The following is a 16,944-nucleotide window of genomic DNA, read 5'->3' as shown; positions in this document are numbered from 1 at the left end:
TTATCTCCAAATTGGACATCAATATATTAAGATTTATTGATAAAGACTTGAAAATTGTATTCAGTTTTATTCCACAACTGTAAGATTTTACAGCATTTCTGAAAACCTCCCAACTTTTCTAGTAATGAAAACTTTACATATTTTTTACAACTGTGATATGAAATAGTCCTTAATAAGTACAGCATTGCACTCTACTGAGACACTTAGCATATTTTTCTCAAATATGGCAGCACAAGCTAAAACTGCAGTAGAAACATTTCCTGTACCTGGAGTAGGCAGAGTGTAGAGCATCAAGGAAGTTTTCACTCAGACCTTCTCTGATGCAAGTCATCTGCTGCTGCAGCAAAGCACCAATAAGAGGAGACGCTTCAGGACATGTGATGAGAGGCACACAAGCCTCTGACGCAGCCCAAACACTGCTACATGAACACCTATGTGGAGTTTGAGAAATGTTAAAGAAATTTATACTACTGTGGAGACAGAATAGGAGGTGAAGATTAGAGTTAATGTTTGCTTATGTTTCCTGCACAGCTTTGTTTTTCATTTAAAGTCAACTCCTTCATAGTTCCCCTAAGAGGCACAGACACAGTTGTAATGTCCTTAACAGAATTTTTTATTGCAACTATTTATAGTGTTTCTTTGTTTTTGTTTTTTTTGTAAATAAAGTACTGTACATTAAGGAGGCAGATATTAGATCCTAACCTTAAGATTCAGACAAGAACAGAACAAGCTAAAATAAAAAAGAATAATTGTACTTTTTTTAACTCAAATGATGTCAAATTAATTTACTAATGTTATAAAAATCACACAAATTTGTGAAACATTTTAATTGTGGGAATGTGATGCACTACTGCTATGTGTAACTGATCAACAGCTACTTGAACGTCTTTTTGTATTTATTTTTGTTTCATCGATCAAATCTCTTGCAATTTCAGTCAACAGAACAGAAACCAATCTACCATGAGTACAGCTTGTTTGAATGTGAATTATATTTACCCCTTATTTGTGCTGCTCACAGAACACCGACTATTCCCAATGCTTTCCTGTATTCTTGTCACCATCTGAAATGCAAGAAATCAAAATGAAATGCTAGTATGATTTCAAACAGAAGCTGTAAAAACAAAATACCTTTTTCAGCACTTTAAGATGGTATTCTTTGGTTGGCACTGCTAAATGCTTCATCAGTGCCACGGCTGCACCATCTTCTTCGTCCGTAGCCAGCTGACACAGGACTTTCTGTGGTGGAGCAGAAGAAACAATATGCAGCAGAGGTTTGGCACCTCATGAAGGCAACAATTTACCAAAACCAAACGTTTCAATACAGCAAATCTAATTAGTTACTGGAAAACCAGATGACTATGTCAGCATCACATCATTTGAAACACATGAGTGGAGAAAAGGTATTCCAGTAATTGAGTATGAATGTATGGGGCAGCATACAAGTAGAAGTAGAAACGAACATTCTTTGTAACAGACCCTTGCCGTTTTACAACCGGGCCTCATGATAATTTGATACACAAGAATAACGAACCCAACCCATAATCAGCTGCGAACAACGTTGGCTGAAATGAAGCAAAGGAATCCACTCAAAGTATATGGTAGGAACATAAACTGGATAATGCCAACTTTATTAATAGAGTAATTTTTTTTAAAAGCTGCACAGCAATGACGCTGAAGCAAATCTGTGGGAAATACAATAACTTCATAGAATTTAAAACAGAATGAAACTAAAAGTTGTAATGTCACAGGACTGAAAGAAAAGCATAATTTTAAAAGCATGTTAGAAGTTTCTATTGGAAGACAAGTCATTTACCAAAACAGAAGAACCACCTGAAAAGCCACAGTCACCTCTACATTTTAGATTAGATCTTGTAACATCTAAAACACCTTAGAGTGGCTCCCAAAGATGAGGTCTATGCCCCAGCCAAAAGTGAAGGGTCTTGAGATAAATCTCAAGACATCAAATTTAAATTAGAGGTAATTGCTAATTGCTTATGTTATTGTAAATAAGATAATCACAAAAGTCATTGAAGGATATTGGCAGTGTACTTGTTAAAGTCAGCTGTTTACTCATGATACCTCTCACTGTATTCAAAGCAGTGTCTGAATGCTTTATATATAACTTTGTGGTTGTGTTGTGCTTGTTTGCGTGTGTGTGTGTGTGTGCGTGCGTGCGTGCGTGTAACCCAAGAATACCAAATCAAAAGCTTGTTCAAGCCTTTGAAACAACCCTTTTAATTTACCCACAAGAAATCGACTTATTAATACAAGCTGAATACCTAAAACTTGACATCTTGTCTACACAGCAAAACCAAGGCATATGGCTCACCAAGCAGTGAAAAAATACAAACTGCTTTGAAACACCAGGATAAAAGACAAAAGGAAATAAGAAGAGAAAGACACTGTGAGATGTTGGATATGTATAAAAAGAAGAGAGCAGTGAAACCTAAATCTGAGGAAAAGTAGTACTGCAGAGCTGTTGGTGCAGCCCTGTGGTTTTTTTGGCCTGGCTGTGCAGCACGCTAGGATGCTTACCCTCCACATAGTCTCGCAAAACCACCCCAATCACTACCATCTGAGAGCCCTCAAACCCAGCACATATAGTACATACAAAGCCAATCACACTCAACCCACAGTTAGTAAGGAGGCACAGTGGGGACGGGGAATGAGAAGTAAGGAAGGTTTGGATGGAATAAGTATCAGAGACTGAAAGTCACTGTGATGTCTGTGTTCTGAACAGGGGAAAAAGTGTGTGGTCACCAGAGGAATGGGATAAAGAACAGAAAGATAGATGGGTGGCAAATACTTTAGGTCAAAAGCCATCTTTCTCACACAGAAAAAAGCAACTTGAATTGGCTTTGGGGACAAGTTACTGCCATAGAAATGATCCCCCCATAAATCTAAAATTAAAACAGAGGATGTAAGAAAAAAGGCATGAGGCAAAGACTTGGGTTGCTTTGGATGGGTGTCTGTTAACAATTACTACACCATGATTGAAAAACCAATGACAGACTTAAGTATAGCCTCAGATGGTCAAAACAGCAGAGACAAAAAAGGGGAGATGAAATCCGCTGGAAGAGCACAAATAAAGAATTTGGATCTCTAAAAGCACTGATTTAGAACCAACCCAACCTCAAACTTGGTGTAATAAATCTGTATGCCCATCCAGTATTTGTACAACACCCACCAACAATCGAGGGACTATATAGAGCCCACATAAGTTGATGGTATCCAAAAAAATTTTAAGTGTTAGTTACTTGTATAAAAAAAAAATCCAGCTCTCTTGTATATTTCTCTTTATGCACAGTTAACACACTTTTCCTTTCAAAAGTGTTCATATCAAAGCAACATGTTCACATTTTGACCAACACACCCACAAAATTCAATGGATTTTATGTGACATACCAAAAAATGTGAGTGTTTAGTACTTATTATAAGCTCATCAAAAAGCATTGAGGATGGATTTTAGTTAACTATTACAAAATCTCTGTAAACACACAGAACCTGCTTACATTTACATTACCAAGGTGCTGGAAGTGAAAAATTTAACAAAAAATATTGCAAGTATGCCACTGAGCCACAAATACAAATCACAAAAAAAGGTAATATAAAGCATATTTCCAAAAAATGAATAAACTGCAAATAGCTTACATTTAGAGACTCAAAAAAATTAAGACCTTGCAGACAACCAATCATGGAGTCATGAACTTTTTCTTTTTTTTTTGCACATGCCTTTAGCATTTTTGAAAAGTATTAGTTAGATAACTGTCCATTCATTACAATCTATAATTTAATGCAGGCGGGATTTTTTTTACTTTTGTTGGTGAAAAAGAAGGAGAGAAAGAAAATCACAAACTAAGTAAAGAGGAAGAGAACAAATGAAGGCAATCATCCAGGTGCTTGGAGCCGTAAAGTGAATTTTAATCATACAACGACACTTAAAATGAACCTAATATGAAGAGGAAATGTTTTATTTTTAATAATAAAATGAAAACTTAGTATGAGCAAACAACTGCAAATATATAAAGTGGCTACAGTTGCTGCAGGGAATATTTGTGGTTTCTTGCGCAGCTAAAGACCAGATTAAGCTATCATTCAGCTGATTGTTTGGCTATATAAAATTACACCCTCACTACTTACACTCTTACTTGCATTACTGTCATCATCTCAAAGATCATTTTACTGCAGCACTGTGAGGTCCTTTTACATGTGCAGGATGTTGAGAAACAGACCAACAGAGTTAATGACTATCAGCCTGGAGCTTTGTGGCTATACCCCAGAATTCATCAAACCCTATGTGAAAGCTCAGATGTGGAGAAGAGAGACAGACAGGAAGCTGAAGCAAAGACAGAGAAACACTGTACACACTATATATGTACAGTTTGGAGAAACATGCCGCTGCAAACATACAACAGCAAAGAAACAAAAATATTTCATCAAATTCTCAAAATCACCTAAATGCGCATGAACAAAGCACTTGGATGCCACATAGCAGCTGACAATCAGTTTCTCAACAAGGAAATAAGAAAACAATGTTGAGGAGCACGATCAGTCAAGGATAACAAAAAACAGGCTTTGCCTCACATTCCAAGACAGGCAGTGCTGTGCAGACACAGAGACAAAGAAGGAGCATCTCTGACCTAAAACAGATTATCTGCTCTGCTCTTCCCGACAGACAAGCTAAGTTGTTGAGAAAGGATTTTGCTGTGCTTCTCATCATTCGCATCACTGGTGGTAAATGGAAGATTCTTCAAAAAATAAAAGGAGGGAATGTAGAAAAGCTGACAATGACTGTTGTACAAGATGCTTTTGGATCCTTGAAAATCTTGCTCTATAACTATAAAGTAGAAAAAAAATCGTTTTCAAGATCACAGCAATATAACAAAATGTGCCATACATTCGTATTCAACCTCATTTACTCTAATACCCTTTTATAAAATTCGATGCAACCAATTCCCCTCCCTACCAGTCAATGAAGTGCTTTTATTTTGATAATCTGAAAGTATCTTTGCAATAATATAGCTAGATTACCTTTCATAAAATTAACCATGGGACACCAAATATATCTATATTTCTAAATATAATTGAAAGCAGAAGTTTAAATACTCCAGATAAGTCAAATCAAACCACACTTCTCTTGTTTTTGGTCAGAATTACTAAAATTGTTTCCATTTGCTGAACAATAACAGTAAGAATATGTCAGATTTATTTATTAATACCTTCAAAAATATAAGTTTACCTAAAGAATGAGTAGCATCTCTTTGAACTACGAGGAAAACCCAGATTACGGTATCATGGTTTTGCAAACTTCTGTTAGGTTTACTGACACAGTTGAGTTAATTGAAGGTAGATGGATGTATTTCAAGGAAACACTGGGAACAATGACGGAAGTCTTTAGACTTCCCCAGCTTCTTGGGAACAATTTGAAGATGCTTGAAAGTTGAAAGTTCATCTGTCCAAGCAATTACACACGAGTATAGATGTGGTGGGAATGTCTAATCATCATACCACCATCAAGGAGATTAGTTCTATGTCCCAGAGACGGATGTGTTTTGGTCTGAAATATGAAAATCGACCCCAGAACAAAAGCCATAAATAAATAAATAAATAGTTTGCAGTTTTCAAATGCAGATCAGAACAAAGACCTTCATTTTTGGAGACATGTCCTGTTGTCTGATGAAACTAAAGTAGAACTATTAGGTCTACTATTAGAACACAAACATTTGGAGGAAAAATGGGGAAGCTTGTAAGCCTGCAATCTATTTACAGCCTCAATACAATTTCAATTATTGTAACTATTATTTTACCTTCTACACTACTGAACATTTGGCCAGTATATCCTGCGCAAAACATACAATATGACCACACATAAAAACATCTTGACACAAATGCAGACACCACTGTGCTCACTTGCACTCAGCTTCCCCTCCGACAGGTCAAAGAACATCTGGCAAAACTCAACGTTTACTTTCTAGGCTCTGTTTTAATTAGCAAGATGTTTTATTAGATGAGAAATTAATCAAAAGAATACAAACACACAGTTAATCTGGCAGAAATGTGAAGGTTTCACATTGTTTATCATGAGCCATCTGTGTGAACCCTCTCAAAGTTGAAAATGGCAGAAGCTTTTCTTCTCCCTCTTCTCTTTCCCTCCTCTCTGCGCTCGCCTACAGAACACACAGGACGCTTTGCTGGCTAGCCCTAATATAAAGGCAGATTCTGAAATGATGATCAGAGGCTGTGAAACAGTCACTTTTAATTTGACTTTAAAATGTGAAACATAGTTGGAGACTTTGCAGACTAAGACCAATAGAGACACAATCTACTCAATTCATTATGACTATTCAACTGGATTGGAAAGACAGAGATTGAAAGCACATCCCTATTAAAATAAATGAAATAGAAAATCTCTTCAGCAGTCCAGAGAATGTCAAAGAAGAATTATTTAAAGAGCTTTTTGTTTAAAAAAAAAAGTGTTTTATTGCCAAGTAATCTTTATGTCAAGTCATCCAGAACACAAACAATAAAATGACCCAGCCCAGTGTGATGAAAACTGGCATATGAAAAAGATCTGGAAGAATACACTGTTACGCACAATTTACCACAAGTAATTCAATACCAATAAAGGCTGGAAACACAGGAGATTTTGTCACAATTTTTTCCAACTTTGCTGTGCAGTGGCCATCAGTTGTGCAATTCCGTTAAACCTTTGCTTACGTCCTCTTTAAACAAGATAGAAATTCTAGTACAGTTTCCAAGATCTCTAAGAGGGTATGGATGTCCAGTCTCCTGCTCTCTTGCACTTTGTTGTGTCCTCGCCAGCAAAGCAAAATCCTTAAAAATATGGGTGGTTTCTGTACCTCCATCATCAATTTCAGCCTGCCTGATTGACTTAGTAAACACCATTTCTAACTTATAGGAGCCATATTCCATGGTAAAATGCAGCACAAGTGGTAGATATATAGTGCCAAACACTTGCAATAAATTAAACTACTCCCAACCCAGTGTGGGTATCATTAGGTTTTAAGCTTGGCACAAAAATAGTGTGGTCATCCCTCCTTCCAAATCTCCATTGACCAAGCCACACAGGTTTGTTTAAGGAACAACACCTGGATAACTTACTAAACTGCTGCTTGAGACTCCTCCACACTCCACACAGAACCCAAATAAGCTGCCACTATGGCAAATAGTAGCGAGTGCATTGCTAAAGCAGCTGTTAAAGAATGCAATTTTGGGATTTCAGTTTGGATGTATTGTCTTATTTTATTGCACCAATAAAACCAGAACCGTTTAATAATGAGAAACTCTATGCTTCTATTTAGAAAAGTACTGCAACCCATCAATTTGATTTTGAGTATTACTCGTCTTTTTAACTCTTAGTTAGAAAGCAGATGACCAAAGCCACTAAGAAGGCAGAGCCTGGTGAATGTGTATGCCACAGACAACAGGAGGGTAAAAATGGAGGCGGCAATTAAAACGCACAAACTAGGTAACTATAAATTAGCACTACTTAAAGCATTACGCATGAGATCAACTTGCTGTGAATGTGGAAAACTGCCTGCTACATCCCAACTTTATCTGCCTCAAGTTTGGACTTGTCATGGGTGAGAAGATCAAGAAGCAATCAGTAACTATTTTCCTGTGGTTTCTATAATAGCTCTGCTCATTCAGAGATAATTACAGATGCCTACTTTAAAAACACCCAGGCTAATAGTATTAGTATTCACTTGCGTCTCAATGTCTCATTCTTGTTTGTTTTTTTAATGATTACATTTTTTTTTTCTTTGCTTTGTCATGTTGAATCTAGCCAAAATGCATCAAATGTAACCGTTTTCCCTAAAATAATTAAGTCAAGCTATATTGTGATTGATGGATGAATCGCTTCATGTCATATAATTTTTCTTTCTGTATTTCCATCCATCCATCCATTTTCTGTACACCCTTGTCCTTAGTGGGGTCAAGAGGGTTGTTGGTGTCTACCTCCAGCAAACGTTTTGGGCGAGAGGCAGGGTACACCCTGGACAGGTCGCCAGTCTGTCGCAGGCCATCTGTATTTATATAATGAATTTCATCACTGACGATGCATGACATGTGTCGTGTCTAGATGCATCTAGTTTTGCAGACTAGAGCTGCAAAACTAATATCGGTCAATGAAATACATTAAATAATGGCTAATTTGTCAAGCAGTTTATTTTAACAGAACAGTTTCTACCTGTATCCACTGGTTGGCTTTTCCTTCCACTGCATTGCTTGGATGCTCAGAATACAGAGCCAACAAACACTGGAGGAGAAGTCCTCTACTTGCACCTGCAAGACACACACAAAATTTGCCAATTTTCTCAGGTTAATTTTCATGTCTGTTTCTGTTTGTCAGTGGGTTTTAAAAAGACAGATAAAGTAATGCCCAAAGCATAGATTCACCTTCTGCAGTGACATGAGGGTTCCAGCACAGCCGGCCTAAAAGCTGACCTAATAAGGGAAGCCTATTCAAGGTTTCTGTTGTGGAGCTCTAAGAGAAACAGGATAAAAAGGAAAGAAAAAAAAGACATCAATTAACATTTAAGTAGTTTTAAAAAGAAACAATATCAACGTAATAAAAAAAAAAAACATATTCAGGCTTTTATATTTAAACAGCAGTGTGTCATGGAGAAAGACTAACGACTAATTTGAGAGGATGAGATCACTACTAATGGGAATCATAATGGTAGGTCAAGCAGAGTTTAAGTAGAACCTAAATACCCCAGCTATTGTCTGCAACAACACAGTTTCTGTGTGTTGCTCAGCCCTCACATTTGGCCTCCCGATTGCTGAATAGTCTATGGTACGGTAAACGTCTGTGTGTTTGTGTGTATGTGTGTTGCTGATGCAACAGAGAAGGAATGCTCATTTACAATACAAACTGTTGAATGCTCTGTGACTGAAGGAATGCCCATAAGAATAAGCCATCACAAAAGAAAGCAATTACGACCGACTACCAGGGCACAATTGGCATCAAAGCCTTACTAGCACTGTCTCTAATTATGACCATGTATCTTGTTGTGATTACAACCAGACATTCTTTGACAGAAGTGACTGATTACATACTGGCCAAGGAGCCTAAGGAGACATTTTTATAGATGAGAATGAAATAGATGGTGAAAAAAGACACCAAAGATGCAAAATACATATAAATCATGCATATTGTATTTTAGGGTTTATCTAATATGTGAAGCTCTAAACTGAGATAAGTTTGACAAGAAAAACAATGAAAATGTAAACTTTTGTCATTTTAAGGTACACATGGAAGTTAATGGTTCTAAGGCATGCACAAATTACATCCATGTTTGTTTCTACTAAAAGAGCAAAGGAAAGCAATCCAATAAGAAGTTGGTTTACCAGTTTGAGAATTTGCAGAAGGATGTGTCTGATAAACAGCTGGAGTTAAGCAGTGGATTTACCTCGAGGCTCCTCTGAGAGCTGCACCTACACAATAACTGTGTTCAAGTTTAATTGACGGAAAGAGAGCTTCTTCCCAGCATGCGGGGGAGGGTAGTACACAGACTGAAAGAATGAGAACCAGCCAATCACTCCAATAAAACTTTACAGACATTACCCCCACAGCAATGGACCCAAACAAATCAAGCATTAGCATGTTTGTGTGTGTGTAATTCATAGTAACTAGACATGCTAATCCTGTTCTTCACACTAACAGCTTCCCTTTTTACAATTAATAAAAAAAGATCAATTCTTCTTCAAAAAGGGTCAAGGAAATATTAAATCAAGTAAAAATTGTTTATTTGAATATACCACATAGACGTACATTTATTTAAATTAGCATCAGTAGGCGCAATTGGACATAACAGTGATTAACCCCTTAACTGTCACCTTCAAAATACAATTGGTATCCTCATGTTAGTTAAGGGGTTTTCCACAACCCTGTGTTTCTCTGGTAAGTAGACTCTTTCAGTAGCAGCAAACCCTCTTTGCTGCTACTGCCAAAGAGGGTTTTGAAACAGAATCAATTTCAAAATATATTTCGGGGCAATCATCATCACAGTACTTCAAATGCAGCTTAACACTGTAGCCACAACCAAATGTTGTTCAAATGTGTGACATTAACCTGCAAAATCACAGACTACAAGTTAGCAAGCAGATGTGTGGATCGATGGGTTGGTGAATGAATAGACGGACAGATGGATGGACAGATTCAGCAATTAGTCAATATTACAAGAAATGCATTATGGAAGTTCAAAATTATTACTCTACTCCATCTCCTTCTCTGACTGTGTAGATAAACTGTGCACTGGCATCAGCTTGAAACTATCAATCCATTCTCACAACTCAAAACTGTTGTAAAGCAAAATGGACCACAAACTAGACCTATCACGATAACAGATTTTTCTGGACGATACATTTTTCCACGATAATATTGTTGAGACCATCACTGTGGAAATGGAGACTAGTGCATCTAACAAAGAAATGACTTAAAAAAAGAGAGAAATTCTGAGAAGGTCATTTTAAGCATTGGCTTTTGTAAGTGTTGGTTTCTGTCAATCATCCTCACCTGTTCTAAACACGCATAGAACCTGGAAATGAACAATAGGATTATTTCACATATTGGGTCATAAGCCACAGGAAAGCTGTAAAGATATCAAAGGATTCATATCGTTGCCAAAAAGTGGGCTATCCTCAGCTGGTCTTTTATGAGCCCATTGCGAGGAAAAAAAGATTTCAATGCAATTAAGCTTTACCATACTGTTTCTTTGCATGTGCTCCATAACTCTGCTCATTCTGACTCATCTGCATTACGCAGACCCAGAATTATGCTAACAGAAAGAGAGACCTGCAGGGGGAAAAAAAGCGAGGCTTGATCTATAAAAATATACTGGTAGATTCAAAAGTCGAAGTTGAAGTAATTAGTCAAATATAAACCGAAAACTGATTTTTAACAACTCACTAAATGTTTCAGTAAAACATTAGAAAATTCAAAACATAATTTCCAAGGGCAATTTAATAAGGATGAACAGAAAACAAAGATTTAGCTGGAAAGTCAGTCTAAAATATGAAGGAATAATCTTAAATGCTGTAAGTTGGCGAGTTGTAGGAAAAAAAAAGGAAGATTTGATCAGAAAAGTTCAGGAATCTCAAAGAACAGCAGACCTCCTGTCCTCAGCCCTCTTCCCAGATTTGCTGGATCTGATATGGGGATACATCAGGTTAGCACTCAAGGTCCCACTGCGGCTATTACCTGACTAACTCAACACTGCAGTGCTGCCAGCCAGGCATACACTGCCTCAGCAACACACAGAACAGCGTCTGTTAGCAGGACCTTCCAGTGAATGAATTACCGTTCAAGCCTTGGCTAAAACTCAGAAGGTGTGGGTGCGTGTTTGAGCAAACCCGATAGTCTTATTTCTGTATTAATTTACTCAAAGTTTCATTAATCAAATGGCTGCTTTTCTGCCTAATAGGTGAAGACTTTAAAATCAATATAGTGCAATGTTAACCTGTAAAGATGAAAAAACAGCCTGTTGCACTCCCCTCACCGTATTATTGTGCATTAGTTTTAAGTTTCAATGGCAGACAAAAGTCCACATAAATAATGGTAAAACATGCAATTACAATGCATCCTATGCTGTAGAAACAAAACAACCAAAACACTCACCAAGGGAAAACAAGAAGAGAAGTTAAAGGCATTCTGTGAGGAAACCCTGGCTTCTCCCATTCATGGGCATGTTCATTTCACACACAACAGCTACCTAAGCTTTGTTAAAGATGTTAATCAGTATTTCCTGTAGTCTTTTTAATGTCCCTGCCACATAGCAGAAATGGGTCAGAAGTGGTCTGAAGTACAAGAGACAATGAAGAATAGAAGAGTGTCAAGTTGGTCTAATTCCCTGAATATCAATCAAATCCAACATCTGTAGAATGTGCTCCAAAAATGAATCTAATCTATGAAATCCACAAGTCACAGCTTACAAGACTAAAAGGATCTACTGCCAACACAATGTTGGCCGATACCATGGAAAACCTTTAGGAAATCAGCGGAGTCCATGTGCAGATGCATCAGAGATGTATTGGCAGTATAAGGAGGACCACAACACAATTAGGTGGTAGTAATGACGTTATGCCTGACAGCAATATTTCTGAAAACCAACTTATCTACATTATTCCTGTAGCACTATAATCTATCAAACACATTTACTCACCACACTGCTGATTTCTGTGAGAAGCTCCTGGAAGAAATCCCTCAGTCTCTTCAAGTGCAGGGAGATGTCTTTCCGTGTGTCTGGAGTGTCAGTTTGGCCCCATGCGATGGCTTTTTCAAGCCAGAAGGGCATCATCTCCTGAACATTTGGCCAATGTGCTGTTGTTTGTTGGACCTGCAGCTCAGTCATTTGACGTTTTCCACAGGCAAATTCACTTTTGAGCTTAAAGAAATCCTAGGAAACAGCAATAAATGTACAATTAAAGTCAAGAATTACACAGAAATTGTCATGAAATTTGAACTTTACCATCATATTTTGTAAGTATCAAGAATAATGGCAAATGGGATCTTGGCGGCATACCATTTTTCTGTTAGCATATTTGTGGACATAGATGTTTGATTTATTTTGACATCTCTTCGTTTCCCACTATCCAGTTTCATTGGCTTCAGATGTTATGCAGCACTAAGCATTTAGAAATAAATGAGAAAAGGCAATAAACCACTTTGTTTAACCTGAAGAAAACACAAATTGCGTTTGGTGAGAACGAGATTGAAAAATAAGGGAAACTTTGTTTACAGGAAAACTCCACAGATGGAGATTTACTGTTACAATGACAAACTCGGGTTCACTTCTTTTAAACACTAAAAAATATATATATAAGGGAACTTTTTCTAGAAATGAGTTTCAAAAAATTTGATTATTAACAAATAAAATCATGATTTGTCTGCACCTGGTACAAAGTATGAAATAATAAAAACATAAACCAACAGTCTTTAGTTGGCTGCTCAATGACATAAAGAACAGCGTAAGATCCTAACTTGAAAATAATAGCACCGTCATAACATTTATAAAATAGAGAGAATATTGCTGATAATGTTCATTATTAGAAAGTAGACAACCATCAACAAAAACATTATAACAATTTGAGATACAGAGAAAGTTATTAGATGGGGATGTATGATATTAGAAAATCATTGGTAAATATTGCTTTCATGATATTAGTTGCAGTATATGCTTATTTCGTCGTTCAACTCTCATTTGTGCTTCTGTCAATCTGTGATCTTAAGCATTTTGTCCAGTCACTTGTGCCCGGTGTGAATATCCTATGTCATCAAGGTTCTGCGCAACTAGCTAAACATTACGTTAGGATATAAAATCCAAGTTGATAACACTGAAGCTGAGACTCAAATCCCCCAAATAAACTGGATGCAAACTCTTAGCAGCCAGCAGCTTTTGGCAGCACAGAAAGAGGACACTGTACTTTCCATCCTACATAGCTGGAAGGAAGCAGGGAGTCTTCCAACAAAGGATGAAGTTGCGATTGAGAGTCCAGCTGTTAGAAAATACTGGCTCTGCTGGCCACAGATAGAACTCCATCAAGGGGTCCTATATTATCACTGGAAAAATGTGTATAGCTTAAAACCTTCCCTCCTGCTGTTGGTCCCTGCTTTGTTGCAAATGGAGGTCATGCAGGCCTGCCATGACCCACCACTTTCAGGGCATCTAGGTGAAACAAAGACTCTCCAACGTCTTAGGCAGAGCTTCCATTGGTATGGCATGGGAAGTGACCTCCACAAATACATCCAACAATGCACCCGTTGCAAAGGTCTGAGTCAAGCAGCCCCTTGAAGAGAGCTAAGCTACAAAGTTACCAGGCAGGAGCACCAATGGGTCGGTTGCACCTTGACATATTGGGCCCCTTTCCCATCTCAAGCTCTGGAAACAAGTATATTCTTGTCATCATGGATCAGTTTATGAAGTGGGTTGAGGTTTTCCCAGTTCCAGACCAAGGAGCAGAAACAACTGCCAGAAAGTTAGTCAACAACTTCCTAGCTCGTTTTGGGGGCCCTTTAGAGCTCCATATGGACCAAGGCCGCAACTTCGAAAGTGTGCTTTTCAAAAGTATTTGTCAACTTTTCCAGATCTCCAAGACCAGAACCCCTCCATACCATCCTGCTTCAAACAGGCAAGAGGAACGATTTAACCGCACCCTTCTGCAGATGATCCGCTGCTATGTAGACCAAAATCAGAAGAACTGGGACGAGCATTTGACTCTGCTAACCGCTGTATACCGCAGTGCACAGAACTCCAGCAATGGATTCTCACCAAATATGCTGATGCTGGGGAGAGAATTTCATCAGCCACAAGACCGCTGACTTGGTCTTGCAGAACGAACGTGGAGTGAAAAGGACCCCCTGGAGTACGCTCGTGACCTTGAAAAGACCCTTGGCGAAGTCCATGACATGGCATGGCAGCATCTACGTGGAGCTCAGCTCAGACAGAAGAGGACCCATGACCTGCGTGCCAAAGAATGCAGTTACAACATGGGGGACCTGGTCTATGTAAAGGACAACACAAGGAAGTTGTGCTTTAGTCCCAAGCTGCAGCCCCCCTGGAAAGGCCCATGTATTATTAAAGCCCAGCTTGGACCTGTAGTATATGAGATTATAACACAACGTGGCAAAAAGGTCATGCACCACGATCAGTTGAAGCCATACACAAGTGATGTCATACCAGCATGGGTCAGACGACAAAGACATGTGGTCTTTCCTCAGTGCCAAGATGTAGTTCCATTACCCAAACACATGACCACTTCCCCTACTTCCCATGACCACCAGCACCAGATGAGCCTGGAAGTGACGACGGAAGGAAAGCTCTGGTTGGGTCTCCGAAACTGCTAAGTGTCAGGTTGCAGCCCGTAGAAGAAGGTTGGCTGTGCAACATCGGCAGCAAGATGAACCACATACCTCCGGATCGGAAGAAGACAAACAAGGACCCCGTGTTCAAAAGACTCTTAAGGGTCGAGAAATACGGGCCCCCGCCCGCTATCAAAATGACTGGACTGAATAATTATCCTTCATTAAGAGATGAGTTATATTAAAGTTCTAAGCAGGTTGTTGAAGGTAAAAAAATAAAAAAATTAAAAAGTTTGCTCCAGTAACATTTAAGTTAGCGCTAGTAATGTTGCAAGTGTGTTTTTAGCATTCCATAGTAGTTTGATGTTCTTTGAAATGGGGGGGTAGTGTAGTACTTGTAAGCATCTGCTTACCTCTGCATTATTTCCCATACTAACTAGGCTGATCTGAGTTAAGTGCATTACTGTTAATTTACTTCATTAACGGAATTCTGCATGCAGCGGTTGTGTGTTCTGGGGGAATGTTTTTGTTTTAGTTCTGGATGCTCGCTGACTCTGGTGTGGACATGTAAAGTTCGTCTGCATCGGCGTTAGAGCACGTAAACTATCCAGTTGTACTCCGGTTCGGTTATCTTCATTAAAAGAAGATCAGCATTATTCCTTCCTGGAGTGGTAATTATCCCACACCTTCACAATCCATCCGTGGCTCCCATTAACAGCATTTTACCAGCTGAACTGTCTCCAATGGCCATCAGCTTAACCGAGCTGCATTCAGCCGTAAAGTTTGTTTTTATTCAAACTTCAGCAGTTTTCTGCTGAGGACATCAATATGTGACATCACGCAATATGATGTCACAAAGAGTGATGCACAAAAAGCTGCACTCTTGAGGCGTTTTCACACTGAAGGGAACGGTACGGAACGGTTCCAGCCCTGTTGTGTTTGCATATACACTGAGGGCGCCATCGACGCGGTACCGACCGTCATTATTGAAACTAAACAATGGTTTTGATGGCGGGCTGTACTCGTTCATCAGCGAGTAAACGAAGGAAAAAACATACCTCATCATTAGACCAGGTGATTGCACTATATTGAGACGAATCCATTGCTAATTAAAACTAATAATAAAAATATTGAAAAGAGCACTCTTCACAAAATAAAATACAGTTTAGTGAGAGCCAGCTGTCAACGGAAAATCAACGTCTGACTCCATAACAACCAGCGGCCAATCAGCTGCTGGTTCTAAGCAGAACCGCTTGGCCGGCCCGATTGGAACCACAGCTCTTGTGGTTCCATGGGGCCGGGTGGAACCGGTCGCAAGTTGTAATGCAAACACGCTTGGAACCGTTCCGTACCGTACCGTTCCGTGCAGTGCGAAAGAGCCTTTGAATTCTACCGTCATAACCATTGCAAAACCTGGAGAGAAAGGAAAAGGATTGTATCCCAACAAGAGAACGATTGAAAACGATTTGTACAGACAAAGGATTAACGATGAGTGAGAGTACTAAGACGTGGTCTTCCGATTCAGAGGAAGAAGAAACACAACAGATGTCAGCGAGAGAGACACAGAAGCTCCGTGACATCTTGGAAGATGTCGGCAGGATGGCCATTGAGACAGTCACTAAAGATTGAAGTAGTGAACTTAAAACAAGCAGCACTTCAAAAGGACAAGCTTGTTCGGGATAAAGACAAAGAATTAAAAAAGCTGAAGGAGGAAAACACCACCTTGACCCTGAAGGAGGAAAACTCAGTTTATGCCGAGGAAGTCTCCGACCTGAGGCAAGAAAGGAAGGTTCTGGATAAGGAAAACACTGTCTTGAAGAAAGAAAATGCCGCAATGAAGAAGGAAAACACCGCGATGAAGGAGGAAACCACCACCCTGGAGGAGAAAAACACCGCCCTGCAGCTGGAAAAATCTGACTTCAAGCAGGTAAACCACCTCCAGTAGTTCATAGCAAGTTCTGTCCAACCTCCATGGCTTCGTAGAGAGTCCTGTCGGTCTCCAGTCCTACCTGAAAGGGCTTTTTAGCGAGTCCTGTTGGTCTTCTGTCCGACCTCTAGGGTTCATAACGCGTCCTGTTGGTCTCCGGGCTGACCTCTAGGGTTCATAACGCGTCCTGTTG

The 16,944-nt window shown here is 39.0% G+C and overlaps 1 protein-coding gene across 3 annotated transcripts in view; it reads right to left on the bottom strand.

Annotated features, from left to right (window-relative positions):
• The window catches only part of fancc (FA complementation group C), a 40,484-nt gene that overhangs the window by 18,091 nt on the left and 5,449 nt on the right, over positions 1–16,944 (bottom strand). Inside the window, exons 1-8 of one of the 3 annotated variants that reach the window (XM_008418352.2) lie at positions 15,300–15,540; positions 12,549–12,650; positions 12,189–12,422; positions 8,422–8,509; positions 8,213–8,307; positions 1,129–1,236; positions 997–1,061; positions 267–431 (exon numbers count right to left, since the gene is read on the bottom strand). In XM_008418352.2, coding sequence (XP_008416574.1) covers positions 267–431; positions 997–1,061; positions 1,129–1,236; positions 8,213–8,307; positions 8,422–8,509; positions 12,189–12,422; positions 12,549–12,551 — 758 coding nt within the window. In that variant the 5' untranslated portion in view covers positions 12,552–12,650; positions 15,300–15,540. Of the gene's footprint in view, positions 1–266; positions 432–996; positions 1,062–1,128; positions 1,237–8,212; positions 8,308–8,421; positions 8,510–12,188; positions 12,423–12,548; positions 12,651–15,299; positions 15,541–16,944 lie in introns of those variants that run through there. The other 2 variants (XM_008418351.2, XM_008418353.2) reach the window with 2 other exon arrangements.

Source organism: Poecilia reticulata, linkage group LG9 (genome assembly GCF_000633615.1).
Source record: "Poecilia reticulata strain Guanapo linkage group LG9, Guppy_female_1.0+MT, whole genome shotgun sequence".
NCBI classification, from domain to species: Eukaryota; Metazoa; Chordata; class Actinopteri; order Cyprinodontiformes; family Poeciliidae; genus Poecilia; species Poecilia reticulata.
Note: the sequence above shows the minus strand (reverse complement) of the source record. Positions and strands in the feature narration are given on the sequence as shown.